The sequence below is a fragment of the Oryza brachyantha genome, chromosome 1, assembly GCF_000231095.2.
Source record: "Oryza brachyantha chromosome 1, ObraRS2, whole genome shotgun sequence".
NCBI classification, from domain to species: Eukaryota; Viridiplantae; Streptophyta; class Magnoliopsida; order Poales; family Poaceae; genus Oryza; species Oryza brachyantha.
Window position 1 is genome coordinate 14527942 of NC_023163.2, and position 12323 is coordinate 14540264.

Here is a 12323-nt window from a genome sequence, read left to right on the forward strand (position 1 = left end):
GGATGTGGGAATGCTAAGGAGCTATTCTAAATATGAGTAGGGTTAGGCCAATCACAAACAATGATTTCCATCTCTATATTTTTAATGCAAACACTCTAATTTATATTTAAATTTAATGCGATTACTCTCTTTTTATGTTTCACTAGGAATATACTCGTGCATTGTAACAAGTCGCTATAACGGATGATATGGACTTCACATGTTCATAGAGAAACGATTGTTTAAAGAGAGAAACAGTTCTTCAAAAGAGACCACTTGGTTTTTTTGTTTGTTATAGAAGAGGTGTTTTTTTGAGTAACAATAAGACGGTATAAATCTTGTCTCATATAAGTTGTATTTTCTTTATTTCTATTTACTCAGTTACCACAATGGATTTATTATACGTAGCAACTTATTTAATTATATGAAAACAATCTTAATCATTATATTTTGAATGTCCTTAGGAGACAGGAGTGTTGATTCAAATGGGAGGGAGAACAGAAAATTCGATATGTATTATTGAGGACTTAAACTCGTGCTTGAACTTGTTCCTAATCGCGCACACATTTGTTTCATTATTCCTTACGTATATTGCTGGTTAACCATTCTTCTCGCGATTTTTTCACTAGGCTTGTCTTAGCTTACGGATAGCAAAGTGACGTAAGGCATGTTCAAACATCGGACCGGACCTAGAAAAAGCTTACCCAAAAAACTGAGGTCCGATCCTAGCCTGAACCTGACAGTTAGGGAAAAAAAATTAAGGGACAATTGCATAGCTGACTCTAAAGAGTCTAATTGTGGATTTGGTTCCTTTTTTTTCACTTTATAAATTCAGCCCCGCTCTTCAAATTCGAAGCTTCCGTTTGGTCATACTATTAATCTACCGTGAGTACTGTAAGAAGAAAAAATAGAAGAAAAAGAAATAACACGCGAAATGACAACAATACCCTCTCTACTTTCTAATCCTATCTGCCCCCTCCCCCAGTTAGAACGCACGCCCTAGGGTTGAACGGCCGCGGTGCTCCGGTGGCAAGGGCGCGCAGCGAGCGAGCAGGCGCGCGGGGGACGGGCCGGCGCGAGGCGGCTCGGCGGCCAGCGCGAGGGAACGGCGCGGCGGCGCTCCGGCGGCAAGGGTACGCGGCGAGCGAGCAGGCGCGCGGGGGCGGGCCGGCGCGAGGCGGCTCGGCGGCCAGGGCGCGCGCGCGGCGCAGCGGGCAACCATCGCGGGGGAAAAGAAGCGGCGGCGAGCAAGCTATGGCGCGCGGCAGCCAGCGTGCGGCGGCCCCGCGGCCAGCGCACGGAGTGCCGGTGAGCATCTTCCCTTCTTTTGATCCACCTGTGTCTGCAGAGAACACTAAACTGGCTTATGCTTGCTTATTTGTATGCATGTTGTGATTCTGAAAGACAGCCAAGCGTATGTTGTTTACTTTAACCATTATTTGTTAGCACTGAATGTATATGATTCGTTACCTGCAAACATCTCAAACTGCATGCTATTTTGATATCCAATTTGTTGCTAAGCTAGTCCTCAATTTTGTCATTTGGTCGGTATATTTCTTGTTATTTACCTGTCATATATGTTGGACAATTTTCTTAGTTCAGGCACTGTCATTTGTCAAACTGCCTAATTTGTCGATGAAATACAGTATATATGAAACCGGCATAATACATGCTGCTGTGTTCTGACGACAGCTAGCTAATTAACCTCAAAACTGAATTTTGTTCAGATCATAAGTAAGTTTTCATCGGCTCGAGCAAGAATTGCAGGGGAATTTAAGGCTCTTGCTCGCGGGCTAAGTGACAATGCAAATCCAACTGGTTGGTACTACTGCCTGATGTAGTAGCTTCATGTGCTGCATGAGAAGAAAAAGAAGAAGAGAAGAATTCAGGGACAGGACAGAAGAAAATTTTCCATCTGCTGTCCATTGGTGATTACTGATCAGTGATCAGAAATCTCAAGGATCACTGCTGGGTGGACCTGATGGATGGAGACCATCAAGCAGCCAGCCAGCCAACCAATCATCAAAGCACCACAGCGAAATGTCTCTGCCTGCCTGCATTACTGCTGCCTGTACAAGAATTTCCTCTTCTTTCTCCTCAAGTTGTCATTTTTTTGGGAATACAATAATGCTTTATCTTTTATAATAACTTAATTTATGAGTGGACCGATGTAATGGATATGTTATGTCATGCAAATGCAATGCATTTTTATATGGTTTAACCGTGTTTGAATACAATTTTTCCCCACTTGTTAAGTGTACAAAAATTTAGCGCGTATATACGGTGGTTTGCAGTAATTATGTTGTAAAAAAACAGACTAAATTATGTCAATTTTGTTTACCACAAATTTTAATCGAATGTATTTTAAATTTTAGTCAAATTTATCAAACTTCACTCAAATATCAATCAAAACTGACTCAAATATGTTAAATACAAGTTAAATATTACAAATATTTATTAAAGTAGACACATGTGTAAAAACAAGATCAAATATGCCAATAATACTAACAAAACAAGGTCAAATGTGCAAGGGTACATCTACATTTTCCTCACTTTAACACAGTTAACCTAACTTAATGGAGTAGCGCTAAACGTGAGCTTCATTTTTGAAAAGCGAGACTAAATCTGCAAAGTAAAAAAATAGGGCTAAATCTACAATTGAACTCTAAAGTAGGGCCATTTATGCAATTGTTCCAAAAATTAAACCCTTGGCCTAACACTTGGGCTTTCTTTTTGAGGTTTTGGGGTTTTTTTTTCGAGATTTTTTTGTGTTTATATAAATTTTAGGTTTTCGGACTTCAATATTTAGCCCTAGGCCTAGCCCAATACATAATTGGGCCTAGCTCAACTTTAACAGGTTTAAATATAATGGACACATGCACTGCATATATATACCCATGCCTATGAGATAATTAAATATCCCTGGTATACCTATTACCGGTGACAGGTATGAGACCTTGTGCATGCTACTCGCAAGCATCACGTGCCTACGAGTTTACATAAAATAAATAATTTTACTCATTTAAATGGAGAGCAATCGATGGTGTCCGGCCATCCTGACAATCTGGTAGGGGATATTAAATTTTATTATAAACTAGCAAAATATGCGTGCTTTCGAAACAGGTAAGGGGAGAAGAGTGAGATAAATTTTACCTTTTTTGTGCACTCTGCCTTGTAGTGTTTTTTAATTGACATTACTGATTATGAGTGCAATTGGAACATTTTATATATGCTACATCAATTCATCAAACTTGCCCTATTACAACAGTAAAGTAACCATGGGATTATTATCCAACAAAATTCTTAATGCATGTACAAGATAGTATCTAACCAATATATCAAAAATAATTTTTTATTACTCTCCTTTCTTTTTTTATCTATCTATAGCCGTAACGGAATTCTCTTCTATAAATATTAAGAGTTAACTCTAAGCCATTGTCATATATAGTCACAACATTTCTCTGTACTCCTCTCTCACACGTTATCAAATTTACTTACGTACCAACGAAGAGAGCCCAATAATAAAGACTATTGTACTTGCCCCAAGACAATCTCTATCTAAACCATGCATGGTATCAATTCGTTGCTAAAATATGAGATTATTCCCTCAATATATAGTAGCTTTCCGAGTAGAGCTTTTCTCGAAATTGACCAATATATCTGCATGCCATCGAGTTTATACCATGTTTATCTCTCAAATGCCTGCATACACAGGCCAACTCATATATTCAATTTCATCTCAAGCACAAAAATAAATTGGGTTTTCTATAAAGATTAACAATATATAAACCAAATCAAGAACAAAAATATGCATTATTATATAAAAATAGAAATATTTTTAAAACATCAAATGTTGCGAAAATAGAAAATTGAGCTACCAGTTTAATTTATAAGTTTACAATGCCCTCTCAAAATAATCCTTACACTAAAAATAAAACATAGTGATCTTTGCTCTTTAAACCAGATGGAATGCTACGGTGGTATGTATTCTCATTGCTCTGATGCTGATCTGCATGCAACTTGCATGTAAAAACGTTGCACAAACCAAAGGTTACCACATCTCGGCGGTAGCTATGACAAGCCATAAAAAGCCAGATAACATTTATTTAATATTCAAACTATATTTAAATTATATTTAAGTTTACTGCGGTTATCACAATATTACCTTTTTTCGTACCAGGTGACTAAAAATGTAATTTGCTTGTACGTGCATATACGCCGTTTGTTCGACCTTTGATTTGCGCAATAGGTTGAATTCACATATACTCCTTCCACTTTATTCTGTTGGACGCCGTTTATGTTTTATCTACTTTTGGCCATTCATCATAAAAAATGTATAATGATTAATTATTTTATTAAAATTTAATTTATTACTATAAAACTATAAGAATGACTTATAATCTTATATATTTAAAGAAAATGAATAAGACGAGTGATTAAATACATATAAAAAATTAATTGCATTAAATTAAAAAACGGAGGGGGCATGTAGGTAGGATTGTTTAAAAAAACATATGCAGCTAACGGGATACGACACATGTTGTCTGCGTTGTTGCTAGCTGACGTATGGGGCCAAAGTTTTTAGATTATGGCAAAAAAAAACACACTGTTTTATTTATAAGGTTTTCTAGTCCTTCCAATATATTTCACATTATAAAATTTTCTATTTAATTTTAGATTCATATAGATACTAATTAATCTATATATATATAAATCATATACATCGATTTATGGATGGACGTAGGTGATGTCAAAACATATTACAACAAGAGATGTAGTAGTAAATTAATTTACCGCATATAGGTCACTCTGAAGAATATATTATATGAGTTGTCAGCATATATAAGAGATGAGCACACGTATTAAGAAAGAAGTTCTAAAGGTGAGCACATGTATAGAGAATTAAATAGTGTAAGATGTAGAAGTTGCTATATTTGAGAACAAACAGTAAAAATATATTTTTGCAGCTTCTCTCACCCGCAGTTACCTTAATTTCTAGCCTAATAAAATTGAGTGAAACAGCAAATAAATTCAAATATAAGGGAAACACTTTTTTACCACTCAATCGTGATAAGTATATATAGATGAAATAATCTGACTTGCACCAGGGGTGCCGACCTGCTTAATTAACCCAATTAACTAACAAACCAAAACCTAATTAATTAAGCGACTAATTAATACCTAATTAACTAAATAACTAAAGACCTTCGCATAGATTGGATAATCAGCAAGTGGCCTGCACGGTGAGCACGACGGACACGCACCCGGCGGCGGCGAGCTGGCCGGTGATCTGCACGGTGCACGACTCCTTGCCGACGCACGCCGCCGCGAATGCCTCGTACGCCGCCTTGGACTCGCAGCCGCCCTCGTAGGCGCCGCACCGGCCGCGCTCCACGCCGAAGCTGGCCACGTCGACGCTCGACATGGTCCTGGCGCCGCCGCCGCACGACAGCGTCAGGGCGTCACCGGCCTCGCCGGAGGCGCAGACGGCGCCCGGCGCCACGGTGCGGAGGGCGACCTCCGAGGGGTCGCCGCCGGCCTCCTCGAAGAGCACGAGCGTGTTGGGCTCGGCGGCGCGGAGGAAGGAGCGGGGCACGTGGTAGAAGCGCTGGGAGGGCTCGCCGCAGCCGGTGAGGCAGCTGGTGGCGTCGCCCTCGGCCTGGAAGACGCCGCGGTAGTCGCAGCGGTGGCAGCCGGGCATGTCCGCCGCCGTGTACGAGGGCCAGTAGCGGCCGAGGTTGTTGCCGTTGACCCACGCGACGCCCTTGTTGAGGCCCAGGAGGTCCACCACCACCGCGTCCTCGCCGACGGGAGCTTCGAACGTAGCCTACATTTATATTAAAAAATAATATATTAAGATAAAGAATCCATTTTTTCTTTTTGCAAAGAATAAACAAATACACAAACACTAAAAAAAAATACAAGGGCTTATGCTACTTTGAGAAAAATTAGGGGTGATATCTTATTTTTTGCTATAATTAACAAAGAATAAACTAAAAAAGACGATAGCTTTAAGGGGTTGAATAATCGAGGTGATGGTAGTTATTTTTTCATGCCTCCTTGGTTCGGGGTGAAGCCAAGCGAGACATACGATAGACGAAGGAAGCGCCCACCCAGCAGGAGGGCTAAAACCTGTAGTTCAAAACTCCAGCTTCAAAGCTGGAGTGCTTTAGTTTTGAAGCAAGAATCACCGTCTTGAGCGCCTTGCGCGCTCAAGAATAAGCGATGAGCGCTTTGTTGCGCCTGTGCTGTGTGGATACGTTTTCTTGCTGGGGAAGGCTAGTTTGATCGAGGATTGGGGAGGAGAGGTGGAATAAAAAGCTCGGGATGGATTTTGGAGTCTTTGTGCGAGCCGTATGCGGTGAGAGTCGCACGTACGGTAAGGAGGGTGGTTCGCGTCTATACGTGTAGTGTGGTGGTTGGGCCTACCCACCCTATTTGTTCCATGATCTATGGGTCTACTGGAGCTACCCACTTCGATCAATTAGCCAAGATTTTGACCGGATACGAAATCACTGGTGCTCGATCTAGTGGTATTTTTATGGGGATTCTTTTTATCGCTATAGGACAGTTCCTTTTCGGGCGGCTGTAGGACGGACGGCCCCCTATAGGTAGTAGGGTAGGATGGGTGGTACCGCTCAAATAGCGGCCAATCCTCCTAACTGCGCGCGGGCCGGGCTTAGAGCGCGTGAAACTCATCACTACCTCGTAAGGGCGTTGAGACAAAATCCTACTTCTACAATTGGTAGGTCACCGGGTTATTCAAATAAGTCGTGTTTTCTGTGCTTTTCCCATGTTACAACTTCCGTACCAATTCGATCGATCCGGAATGGATCGGTTAAACATTCTATTAGGGAGCCCGGTCTTGACTCTTCTGTGTGGTATCCGTTGCTTGTTTGGATGTAAGAGATCTCGTTTGCTGGCCGGGCCCTTCCATGAGTTTAGATCTCTATGTATGAATCTCTTATTCAATCCCATACTTTTTCTCATTTCAGAACGATCCTCGGGGTATTCTTTACAATTGTGTGAATATATTTATGGATAGGAACAATAATATTTTAGATATCAAAGGACTGTATTACCTTGTACCAAGTGAATGGCCTGTTGATAGGGATGGTGCCATTGTGACCGTCCCATTTGTAGCCATGTTTGTCAAGATAAATCTGCCTGTACTCACCGGCCAACCCAGCCTAGAAAGCAAAACATTATATCCAATATCAACACTGAAATGACCAAAAGAGTTGAAAGATGATGTCTGTACCTTGTAAGACCATGAGCTGTTGGAGAGGTCAATCTGGGTGCCATTGTTGTCGATTAGCTTAACTGGGCCTCCGACAATGCCAGCAGGCATCTTCTCGAACAAAGGTCCATAGTTCTGGTTGATAGCAAGGAGCAAGATTTATACTACCACCAGTACATAGGATTGCAAGTAAAGAAATGCAGTTCATTGCTCTGATGAGTAAAGAAATAAAATAAAGTGTTAACCTTAAGGCCAACGGTGGCACTCAGGAGAGAGATGTAGTTCTTGCCGTCGTGAAGCTTCACTGGCGACTTGAGTTGGAAGACAAAATCACCATTGGCAGAATGGTTTTGTGCTGTCAAAACACATGGTTTGCGAGTGATAATTACTGATGATGTGATATATCTTTTTACGAGAAAATAGTTGTGTTGTGTAAATTGTAGGAGCTCACCAACAAGCTTTCCATTGACAAAGGCATAAAGTTCATGGCCAGTTGTGTTCACGTACAATGTGTAGCTCCCATCTCCCTTGTGGTTAAGGCTACATATTTATTGGAGACATTATATTTCCAATCGAAGCCATCATCATATTCGGTAAATAATATTTTTTTGAACGAAATATTCAGTAAATAATATGATTAATGATATGCTTCTCAGTACCTTGTCCTATACCACAGATAATCGCTTTGGTCAGTTGATGTTGTGATTTGTTCCAAGAGCTCGTTCTTCCTGAAGCTGCCCTTTTCATCGGTCATGAAGGGTCTCAAGTTCTCAGGCATCCATGACCATTTTAGGCTCTCTGGCTTCACTGATTTAGGCTTCTTCACCATGACAGATGTCTGGGTCTTAATCTATCACGTAGTATAAACAAGAAACAAATCATTGGCAATGGATTTATGGAGTTTGCATATATATGGTTCATTAATGCCATTACTCAATGGTGAGAGGATAAAAATATATATACCTTGGCACTATTGAAGGCAACAGTCTTGCAGTCAGGCAAGATACTAACAGACCATGCAGGCAAGAGGTGAGTGCTTCCATCAAGTGTCACATTCACATCCCTATCATCGAATTGGTTGTTGATGAAACAAGCAGAGGACTTGTCCAGAGTGTACTTTGTGACCTGCATTTAATTAAAAGACAGAAGGTAGCTAAGCGATATCAGAAATTTTATAAAATATTGATTTAAAAAAGAAGCCATGATCTGAATTAAAATTACCGTGACGTTTTTGCCATAGTTGGTGTCGACGTACTGCCCATGGACAAGAATCTTCTCCATGGACTTGAGGACTGAGTGTAGCTCCTTCAAGTGGCCATATTTGGGCTGCCTGAGATTACCTGTTGTTTAAATTGGACCAATAAGTTTTCCACTTAATTGTTAACTTGTCTTAATTGTGAATATAAAACTTACCATACTCATCCAAAGGCGCATCATAGTCATAGCTAGTTGTGATGTATGGGCCTCCTGAGGTACGGCCAAAATTGGTCCCACCATGGTACTAACAAAAAAAAAAGAAATTCAGTTCAGTCTAACTGAAAAAGTATCAACAGTGAAAAGAGGAGGAAACATATATACCATGTAGTAGTTTTGCAAAGATCCACGCTTTTGGAAGAACATCGCAACCGCGAAAGCAATGTCTTCAGCTGACCTATGGAAGTCAGGCTTGTCCCATGCTTTGAACCTAATGAATAATCATGCCAACATAATTCAAGTATAAACTTTTAAACCAAAAATGGTAGGATACACCTCTGCCAAGTTCAGAAGTTAATTAATTTATTAAATAAACAAAGAGATAACCATGAAAAGCAGAAATTAATTACCAGCCGGTCCAATTCTCTGTCCAAATCTTGGGGATGCCAGTCCTGTTTGGAAACCACTCATGGCAATAGAATCCATTGCAAGTGTTGACCTAATAATTAAATCATGTGCATGTATGTTAGCTTAGATGTATATAGATAAATGAAATATCCTATATATATACATTTTCTGGAAATATTAAAACTACTCAAATGCTGACCACATTGTGCGGCACATCATCATCCTGCTGACACATGATCCATGGGACACCGACGTTCTGCTTGTTCGCCATGTCCGCACACCAGTGGATGTATTCGGACGCAGACTGGTTGTTGTTTAGTTTTCCCATGATGTTCCCGTACTCATTCTCAATCTGTATGTAGATTAATTGAAACAATGATTAGTGACATTGTGACAATGGAGATAGAGCATGAAAATTACTAACATGTTAAATTCCATCAAGTGATCAACCCATTAATTACCTGAGCAAGAATGATTGGGCCTCCTTGCCCTGCGAACATTTTGGCATCCTTCATCTTGTTGATTATGAGAGTGGTGAAAGTCTCCATCTCATTCTATTTTACGGAAAACAGAAAAAAAAACAGCACTTAATGTCTACTTTAGTGTATATAAAAGTCTATGAAAAACATAGGAGATCGAATTTAAGTTACCTCAAAAGGCTCATTATGCAGCCTAAACTGCATTCCAGGGATGTCACGCAGCCAAACAGGAAGTCCTCTGCAAGATTTTTTCACAAAAAAATAATAATCAAAAGGTAATAAGCAATATATTTAGCATATTTTGTTATTCGTATTGCTTGCATTGAAACATGGTGAGAATACTCGTGTGTATATATACTGTATACATACCCATAGTTCCATTCACCGCAGATATATGGGCCGATGCGAAGAATGGCATACATGCCAGCATTCTGTATCTCCTTGAAGAACCTGATGACGTCATAGTTCCCCTCGAAATTGTACTGCAGATCATAAATAAAATTAAATTAAGCTAATTAGGAATAGGAAGTGATGTTTAATTACATGTGCAAATTAAAGAAGTTGTAACCTGACGACGGTGGGGCTCATGACCATTCCAGAAGATGTAAGTCTCGATTGCATCTAGGCCACCTTCCTTGGCCTTCTTGATTAGATCAGGCCACATCTGCATTTATAAATTGGAGAAGCGAATTAATTGCCCGTATATGCATCGACACTTTCTTCACAATAAAAGAAATTAAATACATGTGTATGGACAAGATCTTACACAGACTATAGTATACATAGATATCTAGAGAAAATATTGCATAGAGCAGATGCATTCATGCATACACGCGAACTTCTTGATATTATATCAAAATAAAAATTGAGAAGAAGGATTATTGTCGGCAAAAAAAAAATACTGACGATACATCCGTAAAGAATGTTTTTTATTTACTTCATGCAATTTAATTATAATATGTTCTATTTATGCATGACAAAACAAAATCATGGAATTGTATTTAAGTATAGTAGATAACAGTCGATGCGAAACGCACGTATATACATACATACGTATATGCGTGCAGCGACTATACGTACGTACGTGCAACTGTGTCAATTGGTGCATATAATAATTAATACATCTGACCATCGTCATATCGACCGATCACGTACAATTAATACATAAGCTAGCTTGTGAATTAATGAGGTGAGTTATATAATATAATTACGTATAAGATGTATGTATAAGCTAAGCTTGCGAGTGAATGATTGAAGTGATGAGTTATATACTATATAATTAATTACGTACGTCGGGGGTGCTCCTGGGGTAGTGGATGGATCCGGAGATGAGGATGCGCCGCTGGCCGTCGATCACCAGGCTCCGCTCGTCGTAGCTGACGCTGGTGCCGCCCACGCCGCCGGCCGCCACGACGGCCAGCAGCAGCGCCAGCGCCACCCAGCAGCTGCCGCGCCGCCCCATCATCGCCGGCCACGTTTGGAGAGGAGAGGAGAGAAGACGAGAGACGATCGATGGGAGAGTAGTAGGCTAGCTAGCTAGGCGATCGGAGGAAGCTGCAGATCGATCGAGATGGGAAGAGGCGGGATGTCGGTGCTGGGTAGTTATAGGGACAGCTTGCATGCGCGCCGGTGCGAGATCATGCGCGCGCGAGCGGCCGGATAAGCAAGTACGTACGTACACGTGGCATTGGTTTGTTAATTGTTATCGACTTAAGCTTTTTGGAGATATATTAATTGGCTAACTGAAGATTAGATATTGCACGGAACACAACCGAAAACCGGCCGGTCGGTTGGATATTCGTCATTTTTTTCTTATACGTCAGTTAAATAGTTATTATTATTTTTTAAAAAAATATTAATATGATATTTATCGCTACATGAAAATACGTACAAACCTAAAATTTAACTTTTACCAGTTGGAAAGGGCCAAATTAAGCTGAAGCTAGCTAGGATACGTAGCATACACAGTTATATTACTTATACACTGTACTAGAAGTTAAATTTGAACATGTAAATTTATAGAGTGTTATTTCTCGTATTAATTTATCTTGTTAAATATTTTTATTAACTATTTAGATGAAAGGGTAACAAAGGAGAGGATATCCATCCAAACAATACAAATGTATCAGCGAGGGAGATCGAAGATATATATGTAGCTATTTGTGCCGTTATACAATACTAACGACGTGCTTACTTGCTACGTACCAATTACCATCGTCGTTTCGGTATGTACGTGCACCCAACATGCATGCATACTCAGGCACTCAGCGGCGGAGATAGTAGATCTATAAAGATACAGATCGATTAGGGCAACTATGGAGATAAAGAGTAAAAATATATCAATAACAATAATTTCAATATACAATATATTTTGCCAGTATTTAGCATGCTAAGTTTAGGCGATCAAATTCGTTTAAATACCGTAAATGTATCATACTAAGTATACCATGCAAGTTTAAAGTTAATAAAAAATCATCATAACATACCATCAAGGGAGTTATCCTTTTTTTTTCTCTTCATAGGAATTATATATATTTCTTTTTTACGTAACTTCATTCTTTAGATTACGATATTTTGTTAGGTAAACACAAAGGAGCTACAGTAGTGGACACAGATTAGTTTAGTATGGATATACATTATTTGGAAACAAATTAATAAGATAATGACACATATGCTCGTTAATAAATGGAAGAGCTAAAACCATGTTTTCAATACTAGAGAAAATATATTGGAGTTTGAATAAAATATTGTGTTGAACATAACCATCTTTAATAAAATTAAGACTTGCCAATTGTCATCTATTG

The 12323-nt window shown here is 39.6% G+C and overlaps 1 protein-coding gene and 1 long non-coding RNA gene across 2 annotated transcripts; one reads left to right on the forward strand and one right to left on the reverse strand.

The window, feature by feature from the left end:
- Positions 1-1150: 1150 nt before the first annotated feature.
- On the forward strand, positions 1151-2123 carry LOC107304738. The gene is made up of 2 exons (XR_001550775.2): positions 1151-1287; positions 1707-2123. It is a non-coding gene; the product is annotated as an uncharacterized LOC107304738 (long non-coding RNA).
- Positions 2124-4867: 2744 nt separating this feature from the next.
- On the reverse strand, positions 4868-11010 carry LOC102714058 (beta-galactosidase 1-like). Its single transcript, XM_015843399.2, has 17 exons — positions 10811-11010; positions 10088-10183; positions 9889-10001; positions 9691-9757; positions 9502-9594; positions 9240-9392; positions 9043-9131; positions 8798-8903; positions 8633-8720; positions 8441-8559; positions 8183-8344; positions 7879-8069; positions 7671-7759; positions 7465-7574; positions 7241-7354; positions 7062-7169; positions 4868-5806 (listed from the first exon to the last, which is right to left on the reverse strand). The coding sequence occupies exons 1-17, from the start codon at positions 10982-10984 to the stop codon at positions 5204-5206; spliced, it is 2475 nt and encodes an 824-aa protein (XP_015698885.2). The 5' UTR covers positions 10985-11010; the 3' UTR covers positions 4868-5203.
- Between the last annotated feature and the right edge of the window lie 1313 nt (positions 11011-12323).

What these genes read in the sequence shown, in the direction of transcription:
- LOC102714058 (XM_015843399.2), bottom strand. Translation starts at nt 10,984, where the DNA reads ATGATGGGGCGGCGCGGCAGCTGCTGGGTGGCGCTGGCGCTGCTGCTG. An exon ending in ACAGAGAATTGGACCGGCTG is followed by an intron (nt 8,904 to 9,042) that starts GTAATTAATTTC and finishes ATTATTCATTAG; the next exon opens with GTTCAAAGCATGGGACAAGC. An exon ending in CTTTGCAAAACTACTACATG is followed by an intron (nt 8,721 to 8,797) that starts GTATATATGTTT and finishes TTTTTTTGTTAG; the next exon opens with TACCATGGTGGGACCAATTT.